At 47.0% G+C, this 10,767-nt stretch overlaps 1 protein-coding gene across 1 annotated transcript in view; it reads left to right on the top strand.

The window, feature by feature from the left end:
- The first annotated feature begins 206 nt into the window (after positions 1-206).
- Positions 207-10,767, top strand: part of SNAPC3 (small nuclear RNA activating complex polypeptide 3) — a 382,446-nt gene continuing 371,885 nt past the window's right edge. Inside the window, exon 1 of the mRNA XM_069626051.1 lies at positions 207-556. Coding sequence (XP_069482152.1) covers positions 303-556 — 254 coding nt within the window. The 5' untranslated portion in view covers positions 207-302. The remainder of the gene's footprint in view (positions 557-10,767) is intronic.

Genomic DNA, 10,767 nt, shown 5'->3' with positions numbered 1-10,767 from the left:
ATGCGCAGAAAAAGCGCCTTCAGCATTTATGTTAGTGCTAAAATACTCTAGTAGATAATTGGGGTTTTATTAAACCACTTTAGCTGGAGTGTTAAGGATGTATCTGTATGTTCAAACTACAAGTCGCGTGACCAGCACTATAACCAATGAGCCCTCTAGGGCCGGGGGAAAACGTCACCAACTCGCTCAACAGCGCTGCCGGCAAACTTCAAACCCCACAATGCATGGAGGCCACGCTCCCTTCATGAACAGAAGCTTGGCCAACCTCAGACGTAGTTTAGTTTTCAAAACACAGCAGCAACATGCAGGAGAGCTGCCGGGATGAGTGTAATCGAGGGGAGCAGTGCACCGTTCCCGAATATGAGGTCCAGGACATGAACACCAAAACCTTCCATGTAGGATTGTTTGGAAAACTGTGGAGGGAGGCGTTGCAGCCTCGGGATTACTCGCTGCAGAGTGAGGAAGAAGAAGAAAACGGAGAAGCCGAGGATCCACTGGTATCGGAGGAGCTTAGTTGCAACATGGATACCGCGGCAGAGCTACGGCTGGTGTGCAGGTAACAGTGCTCTTGATTCTACGTTTGATTACACTGATGCTTTTTTTAAACACTAGTCTGCGACTAACGTGAATGGTGGATCCACAACAAAGATGGCGCAGCTCTACGCATGCGCCGTAACTTTACGCCGAAAGCCACTCTCATAATCGTCCCTTGAGAAATGTGTACGCTTTCAGAACATAAGCTGGAACGTCTGGTTCTACCTACCTTCATAGACTTTGTGCGGGCGTGGCACATTTTCTTGTTTGGGGTGGTACAATTTAATGCACATTAGACCAGTGACATGACTGGCTTAAAAAAAAAACATAATATTTTTAAATACAAAATGCACCTTTTGATGGAAATGGCCAGCATGGTATTGCTGTAGTTGTGTTGTGGTGCATGCTTGGACTTGTCAGTTGGTCTTTCAGGATTCATAGCCAGCTGCATTGCGCATAAATCATACTGTTAGGAGACTCTGGGCCTCATTACGAGTTTGGCGGTAGCCGTGCCTTTATTGATGCCATAAACTCGCTACCGGCACCCGCGAATGGGCCATTACTGGCCCATTATGAGATGAATGGGCCGGTAATTTCCCATTCGCCGGTGCCGGTGTGGGCGGGTCCCCATCCCCATTCTGCCCCATAGGGCTGAATGGGGGTGGGGAGCATGGTTGCACCAGCACCGCTCATAACAGTGCCAGTGCAATCACGAGTTCTGCACGCCTGGTCTAACCAGGCATGCAGTGCAAACAGAGCTTACCTCACCCCCGCAGTCATTTCCAAATTCAAGGGTGCCAGCGCCACCTCATGCCCCAAGTGTAACAAGCCCTGCGCTGGGATGACTCATATGTTCTGGGGATGTCGAGTATTGCAGTCCTTCTGGGCGCAAATCAGCGCGAAGGTAGCCGAAGCGGACATCACACTGGACGTACAATCACCAAAGGCGTGCATCCTGGGCAGATGTACGAAACACAAAAAGGCCAAGCCCTTGTGCAAACTCAAAGACTTAATGTATATTCTAGCTAAGAGGCGCATCGCCATGGAATGGAAAAGCCCCCACAGCCCCAGCGTGACTGTATGGTGGGAGGATCTCCGTAAATGGACGGCTGCGGAAACAGGGGCCTGGGAGACTGCACTAAGCAGGCATAGAATAGACGGCAGCGAAGACCTACAGCAACGGGTGGCGCTTACAGTGACACTGTTCCATCCTAGAGAAGAGGTGGCCTCTAGCGAAGACACAGACAGATAGGGCAGACCGCCCACCGGAACTGGCGCTAATGGTCTTGGACAGTTGGGAGGGGGGGCAGGAAGGGGGGTATGTTGAAGCTTACTTGTCGTAAGCTATGTTCTTGCTGTTATACTGTTTACAAAACTAATAAAAACATTTTTAAAAAAATACATAGTACCAATATTTTTGGGCTTTTACGGACTACAATGATATTGATTTATAGCAATTACGAATACATGCACAAATTACATAGTAAAGCAACCTGCCAATATTTAAATCCTTATAGAAACACGTTAAGCCAAAAGAATATCACTCTGGCTTTACTCCTCATCCTGAATAGAAAACAAAGTCCCAGAATGCAAAATAATTCAAGTTTAAACATTTCCTGTTTCTCACTAAGATAACAAATACTCTGAAAGAAATTGCACCATAAGGTCACAGGGTAAAGTAAAGCGCTGGACCGGTCTGAAATGTCCCAGTTTCCCACACTGTGGATCCCTGGCATATTAGAATGTATGTGACCGCCCTTTCAGAGATAATGGCGTGACATCTGGCTATCTATTATCCAGCCCTACCATCCTATAGACCTTTTGGTGTGTGTGTGTTCCTGGATGGACTGTGAGGTCGCCAGTAGTCCGGGTAATATAGGACTCCAGCCCAGTTAAAAAACATTTAACATAGTCTTTTCCATAAACACCAGTATGCCACAAAAAAGACTTCAAAAATATTGCTCACATGGCTCTGTCCCCAGGTATTATGTGATGTTTTCTTTCACCTCCCACTTTGTTCTGAATCTGTGTACAACGGCACTGTGCACAGGTCATGGTAAAAATAAACTTTACATAATAGTCTGTTTTCTATAGCGCTTCTTACCAGTCTTCGCAAAACTGGGAGCCAGGCAATCAGGTGTCTTGAAAAGCAGCATGATACTACCGATCTAGCCCGTATTCCAAGCCGCATGGTGGCCAAATCTCTGCAGCCTGCCATCTCTCTCCCCCAACCCCCATTCCCCCATCCGGTTACCTTTTTAAAAAATGTTTATCATCTCAACCCCACTTACATGATTGTGGCACAGCTCCCCTGCCTCTTCCTTTTCTGGCTGCCATGATAATAGATGAGGGGCTTCATACAGAGCCCTGCCTTCTACTACTATTGCGGCCATCTTAGCAAAGCATTTTCATTCATTGAATGGGGCGGGGCGCCTTGAGCTTCTCGTTCAATGAATGAATGCATATGCTTATTTTTTATTTGTATTTTTTTTTGGTAAACCCCAGGTTACTGCTTTGGTAACCTGGGGTGGGTGCTAATGGCCTTCTTACCCCGAGGCAGTCCAAAGCCGTCAAGGAACCAGCCCTGGAGACTTTGTTGCTGCTGACCCATTGGCATTGCACTCTCGTGGGGTTGCGGGGGGGCTTCACAGCACTAACCTGCTCAGTAAACAGGAGCATAGGACATAACTCGTCCTTTTAATAATAACTTGTTCAATTGAGATACATAGTATGCTGACACAGTGGGCAGCGAAATCATGCTTTAGAGAGTATGTAATCTATTTAAACCAGCCTCCACCTGCCATTTTACATAATATTTGTATTTGGAGCTGGTAGGTATCCCTGAGGAACTATCCATATAAAGGCAGCACACTGAATAAAACATCTTTTATTATCTTATGAGTTAAGAACAATGTATTTATCTAAAAAAAAAAAAAGGGCAGGCTTTGAATGGTTGAACTTGTTAATGTGTTCAATTAAATCTGTACAACCATCCTGTTTCTATTTTTTAAAGAATACATTAGTATATTCATTGGTCTTAAGTGTTGTGCTCAAAAACATGCGTTGCTTGGACACATGTAGCAGTTAGAGGGATACAGTAATAAACAAATAGCACTATTGGACTGGCAAGCAGGAGATGGGGCAGGGTTCTCTAGGTTCCCCAAGCCTGAGTAATGTGAGGAGCTGGTGGGCGTCCTAACTTCTTCTCCCCCTGAATCCTCCTCTCGGGTCGCCAGGGAAAGGACATCGCTTTTGGATCCTGACTCTGAGGGTGGATATGCGAGGGACGTTCACCTGAATGGAGAGAATTTAGGGAGTGGGGTGAGGACGTCCTTAAATGTTATCCCCATTTACTTTTCATAATGCAGCCTCCATCCCACAAGCCTTCATATGCTATTGTCGGCCCTTTCCCTATCTTTCCCCTAAAACATTCCCCAAGAATCAAGTGTACTCTACTGCCGGTCAAGTGGCACAGCGAGTAGAGCGCTCACTTTGACATCCGTGCAGAGCTTGCTAACGCAGGTTCGAATCCCGGCGGGGCCAAACTCAGCCTTTCATCCTTCCGAGGTCGAAGCGCTATATAAATGTCAAATTATTATTATTATAAGAGACCAAATAAAGCAACACATCCTCATTCTAATAATGTACATACATGTATACCTCAATTGGGTACTGAGACGAGGAGGAGGACAGCAAGAGGAAGGCAGGACAACCGCTTCAGCAGTGAGCGGTTTAGTCCTTTTTGGTCCAATCCTGATGGCAGAAGCCTTACAGCAATGGAGACCGAGTCGGAGTGATTGCAACCAGTTGGGAGAGCTGGAGCCACGGTTGAGTAGGCGAGAGGCTTGCTGGTGTACAGATGAATGCATAGCTGGGGCAAAAGAAGGAGGACATAGAGGGAGACTGATGTCCAGGTTAGGCTGCTGGAGTGTAGCAGACGAGAGCCGGAGGACCCGCAAGGCTGACAGCCTGCTGATGGGAAAAGCAAAGCCGCAGAACGCCAGCACACCACAGAGGCGAACCGCCATAGAAGCTGCCTCGTGGCAGGCAGAGACTCGCAGAACCGCTGTATGCAGAAACCGTTGAGTCTGCCTGAAATGAAAGTAGTTTTGGATACTGAATGAAACGAAAGCCATGATAAGTACCTTTTGAATAAATACTCAACAGAGTGAAAGCAAGTTTTGAGCACTCGTGAATATTGAATGGAGTGACGGAAAGGTGGCGAATTTGGCTGATGCCACAAACTGTATTAGCTGAGAAACCAAGTATTGACTGAAGCCAATAGAATTCAAGGAATTGTACTCTATGAGAAAATGAACATTGACAATTGCCAAAAGAGTTCAACAAACTGCATGTTATGAGGAAACCTGCATTGTCTAGAGCAGGGGTGCACAACTGATTTTGACAGAGGGCCGAAAGTACCTTACATGAGGGCTATAGTGGGCCGAAAAGTAAATGTGGGCGGGGCGGTAGGCGGGGCGTGGCAGGAGGCTTTTTAAACCCCCAATTTGTACTAAACACATGGAAAAAGAATGTTTTTGAGGGGCAACGATTTTTATTTGCATTTCAAACTTACATTTTGTACTACACATTTTCCATTGTTATAATGTATTTCTATTTAGTTATTGTATCTCGCCTGTTTAATTAACTTGTATATATTTTATTGACCCTAGATACACTATGCCCCATGGCCCCCTCACCCCCAACCAAACACTATGCCCCATGGCCCCCTCACCCCCAACCAAACACTATGCCCCATGTCCCTCACCCCCAACCAAACACTATGCCCCATGGCCCCCTCACCCCCAACCAAACACTATGCCCCATGGCCCCCTCACCCCCAACCAAACACTATGCCCCATGGCCCCCTCACCCCCAACCAAACACTATGCCCCATGTCCCTCACCCCCAACCAAACACTATGCCTCATGTCCCCCTCACCCCCAACCAAACACTATGCCCCAGGGCCCTCACCCCCAACCAAACACTATGCCCCATGTCCCTCACCCCCAACCAAACACTATGCCCCATGGCCCCCTCACCCCCAACCAAACACTATGCCCCATGGCCCCCTCACCCACAACCAAACACTATGCCCCTCACCCCCAACCAAACACTATGCCCCATGGCCCCCTCACCCCCAACCAAACCCCCCAACTCAGCACACACACAAACATGCACCCATACAGACCCGAACCCCCCACCCCCCAACTCAGCACACAAAAAACATTCAAATCAAAACATTCATATACATCAGACACCCCCCCCACCCCCGCATCTCAACCTACACACAAAATACATTCAAATACAAACATTCACACACCCCCCACATCTCAACATACACACAAAATACATTCAAATACAAACATTCACACCCCCCCACATCTCAACATACACACAATACATTCAAATACATTCATACACACCCCCCCACCCCCGCATCTCAACATACACACAAAATACATTCAAACACAAACATTCATACACATCCGACACCCCCCCACCCCTGCATCTCAACATACACTCAAACACAAACATTCATACACATCTGACACACCCCCCCACCCCCGCATCTCAACATACACACAAAATACATTCAAACACAAACATTCATACACATCCGACACACCTCCCCACCCCCGCATCTCAACATACACACAAAATACATTCAAATACAAACATTCATACACATCCGACACACACCCCCCGCAACATACACACACAAACATAAAGCAACACAAACACAAACGGACCACTTACCGGAGACGTGCTGGAAGGCAGGCAGGTAAGCGGCAGGTAAGCTGGAATCGTACTACAGCTGGCGTGGTCCAAGGCTGAAATGCCTTCCGGCATCAAGCCTTATGGACCACGCCAGCCGTAGTGCTGGCCCTCCATTGGTGCAGCACACACGCATTACGTGGCTCGTAGGAGCGACGTGGTGCGTGTGTGCTGAGCCAATGAGGGCCAGTGTTTTCACCGGCCCGGAAGACAACAAAGACTTTCCTAATGGAGGGCGGCCCGCGGCCGCCCTCCATTAGGAAAGTCTTTGCGCCTCGCGTGCCGGTCAAAAGGGCATGGCGGGCCGCAACTGGCCCGCGGGCCGTATGTTGTGCACCCATGGTCTAGAGTCATAAGGATATAAGAAAGTGTAATAAGTGCATGGTGGCCAACTAAGATACTATAGAGTATCAGGAAAGTGTGACACAGGTGAATAAAGCAAACATCATTGTCGAATGGAAGCAGTGGCACGGTGTTGATGGAAAGCAGTCAAGAAGGGGTATCGGTTGCGTGACCTGTAGTTGGTGGACTGTGTGGTCTGACAAATGCGCCTAGACCGAGGGCCCTGTATGGAAAAGCCACTGAAGGCCTCCATAAACAAGCTTGTGTTTGTCAACAATCTCTTATGTGATTTTGAAGTTCAAAGGAACTGCCTATGTGAATTAAGGAAAAGTGCCAATATTTAAAGAGCCAGGAAGTGTCCTAAGGAACTGTGTTGTTTTGTTGTCTTTTGTTGAAAAGTTGGAAGATTTGAACTTTTAGGGAAGGCAACACCGATGCCTTGTGAACTGTTTTGAACTTGGGGAAAGGGAAGCTAATTACAAGCCAAGAGCTGGAAGAAGCTCTGGACTTTATTTTGAACACCACACATTTTGATGCGGACATCCCTACACCTTGTATACAGTTAGCTGTGGGGCAAGTATAGGTTTTGGACACAGACAGAAATTTGATTTGGACTTCCTGACACAGGCTATCCTTCGTTTTCTTTAGGTAGGGAAATCCCATCTAACCATAGGGCAAGTTAGGCCTTACTCCATCCTGCCTTTTAAGTTAATAAAAACCTCTGTGAACCAAACTTGCACCTGTTGTCTGTCTACTTCATGATGCCTTCACAGTAAGCAAGGCAGTACTAGCGTTAGTGTCTGTTATGCCATACTTGTGAGCAGTAATGTACCTGGGCCGAGCAAAATATACCTACTTCTCCGGTGATGAGGAAAACGTCAGGGATCCCGTCAGTATATAAATGAAAACGAATGTTAATAAAATGTCCATGAGTGCATTGTAATTGGCACACACTCCTAATGCAACTTAAATAAACACCAGGACAAAGATGACAGTATTTTCCCTAGATAAATTGTTTCAAAACTGGGAGCAGAGTAAGATTGACTAGAAAAAGTAAGTTCTGTTAAAGCATGAAATGGGATTGCCACATGGGTTCTAGTCACCGTCCTCTCCCTCAAACAGCCCATTATTCCACTTCACAGCAGTGAAACACACCCCAGACTCCCATAGCAGGCTTTAAACAACATAGAAATCACAATGATAAGAGCCAGCCTTAAACAACTTCAACAAGGCAGCTACAGACGGCTAATCTGTTCCTTTTTTTATTGTTGTGGGAAAGAATGTGCACAATGAATACAAAAAAAGAAAAAGTACCATTGGTAGTTCTGTGATTTTCTGTCAAATAAGAGAATTTACATGATTACTTTATAGTCGGCCATCTCATATTCCCAATGCAGTTGGCAAGGTCCCCATGCCTGTTTGAAAAACCTACAAACCTATTCTTTAAATCATGTTTTCTTTTGAAGAAAAAAGGTTTGCCATGTGTGACGAATCTGGACGTTTCGTCCCTTCTCCACAGAGGGAAGCCACCCCTTCTGAGGCTCGGGAGGTGATCCCGCCATGCAAGATCCTCCCTAGGGTTCTGGATAAGTGGGAACTCGCTGGGAGTGACCTCTACCCCTTCTTGGGGACAAGAACTCCCATTCCAGTATGGAACTCCCTGTCCAAAGCACCCTTTATGCATATATGAGTCTCGGAAAAACTGTGCTATTCTGTGATGAATCTGAGGGTGTCCTCTCTTTTTCCCTAGGGAGAGACCTTTCCCATGGGGTCAAAGCGTTGCATCCACAGTACAATAGTCCCCCTGGGGGTGGTGCGCCGAGGGAGGATCACATTGGGGTGGAACCCCCTTATGGGATTGGGTACAATAATGTTCAGAAAACGCGGTATGCCCTCCCAATTAGGACACTTAACCCCTTCCCCAATGTTCAGTCTTCCCCTCCCTTCTTTCGACAAGTCCAATATCTGTTTTAGTCAGGTTAGTGCATCTAATATACTTTACAAGCTTCAAACCTTAGAATATACCAAATATGTTACATCTGACTGACTCTATGCAAGTACTGAAAAGAAGATGATGAGGATCACTATCTGGAAGCAGAATGAGCATTCTAGTTTCCAAACGAATGTGATTGGACCAAAGCAACTCCCTTTGCCAACGTGGGAGCTTGAACATGAGACAGCTGAGATGCAAAGAGAAACGATCCTCCAAGCAGGAAACTGGCAAGCCATGCCACAGCGAGAAGGAGGAGAGCCAGCTGGAGGGAAGCTGAGAGCGGAAGAGGAGGAGAACGTGAACAAGGTCCCAGAAGCCAAGACTGCTCACATTGTTGCCGCCTGGAACCTCCCGGCATCCCGTGCACCAGTGAAACCCTACCGAGAGGATGCACCGCTGGGAGAAGCAGATGCCAGAAAAGCTGCTGCCGCCTGCAATGAAGCCCTGAACGTGACCAGAGCCTCCAGAGAAGCTGCAGCCACTCGAAACACTGGTACCTTCCACTGGGAAGCAAAAAGGTATGTGGGTTACCCGAGTGGTGCAGGAGGTCCAGGGGAGCAAAGGGGTGAAGTTGGAGGCTGCAGAAAGAGGGTCTGGGACCCTGGGAACAGAGTGAACGTCTGGGACCCACACCCATAGGAGAACCTGAAACAAAGCCAAACCAAATATTGCAAGTCTGGAATCCACACCCAAGGAGAGGGAGCCTATGTTGGAACTGTTACTTGACAGGAGAGTAAACCAAGCAACTCTGAATGTTACAAGTCTGGAACACGCACCCATAGAGGGACGGTGCATGAGAGGACAAATGCTTGGCAGGAGAGTAAACCCGATCGAATGTTGCGAGACTGGGGCCGCTCCCAAATGAGAAGTTTCATGAAAGGATAACTGCTTGGTAGGAGAGTGAACTAAGAGGTTATATTGTGAGTCTAGGACCGCACCTAAATAAGAAAATACAGTGCAAAAACTCCCACACTTGGCAAAGGGAGTGTGCCAAGTTGGTAAGATAAATGGAAGCATAAGGAGGATATTATTGTGTACTGCCTATTGGCATTTGTAGAAGCAAGTACAGGCCTGAGGGACCTCAAGATGAGAAGAACACTGTAATAAGGAATCTAGGGGAAAGGATCACAACCCCCAACTTTGGAGACCTAGGTTTGAACGTTTCTTTATTTATGTCACTTTTAATCCAAGAGACTGGGAACTTTTCTGTTGTTTTGAACCACAAAGAACAGTTTTACTTTCGGAAGAGATCATCCTTGCACAGTTGATTTATGTTCTTAGTGTTAGGGACAGAAAAAGTTTTTTTGAGACACAATAGGGATGGACTTTATAATTTGGACATTCAGACAATTACTTTTCGTAGAAACATGGCAACCCCTTTTAGTTTTAGGGACAGAGGGGCATTTTTCCAGCCCTTTTTCATATAATAAAAGTTTCTGCCCAAAAACATGCCATTATTGTGTCTGAGCCTTCCTTCTGCACCCTCACAATTCCCTGTTAAAACTTTCAAGAAAGAAGATTCTTCCTTGACTCTATTGGCTTCAGGTAATGGTGATCCTCGCCTGAGTGCCATGATCCCGGAAGACGGACATCATTTAATTGATTCTAATTACAAATAAGAAGAGAACGAATTGTAAATGGAGGAGGAACTGCCCTGCTGGGACGAGAGCAAGTGCTACGCAGAGGCAAGCCCATAGAGCACTGACGTCCTGGAGGTTTGAAGCCACGTCGAGTCCCAGAGCCAGCAGCGGCGTCCCGAGTGAGAAACGCGCTAGCGGGAGGCTGGAGGGCAATACCTTGACCAAGCAAGCGGCTCCGGTCAAGGGGAAGGAGAGGAGGAAAAGCCAACCATCTTCGTGGCTGGCGCCCAACAACCAATGCCGATACCCGAAAGAAGAGAGGAGCAAGAGGTCCCGAGCGCCTACCGACAAGTGCCTTTTCCGCTGTGAGAAGTACTGACAAGGAAAGAGACCCTGCTGACGTGTAGAGGCGAGTGAGACATATAACTGTGGGTTTTCATTGAGGAGAAACACTAATGCAGGCAGCTCTACAGATAAGGGGTGTATTGGACATTGTTACTCCATAAAAATAGGGAAATACTCTCAAAAAAATAAAAATAG

The sequence above is a fragment of the Ambystoma mexicanum genome, chromosome 6p, assembly GCF_040938575.1.
Source record: "Ambystoma mexicanum isolate Mex_15411 chromosome 6p, UKY_AmexF1_1, whole genome shotgun sequence".
In the NCBI taxonomy this organism is placed as follows: Eukaryota; Metazoa; Chordata; class Amphibia; order Caudata; family Ambystomatidae; genus Ambystoma; species Ambystoma mexicanum.
Note: the sequence above shows the minus strand (reverse complement) of the source record. Positions and strands in the feature narration are given on the sequence as shown.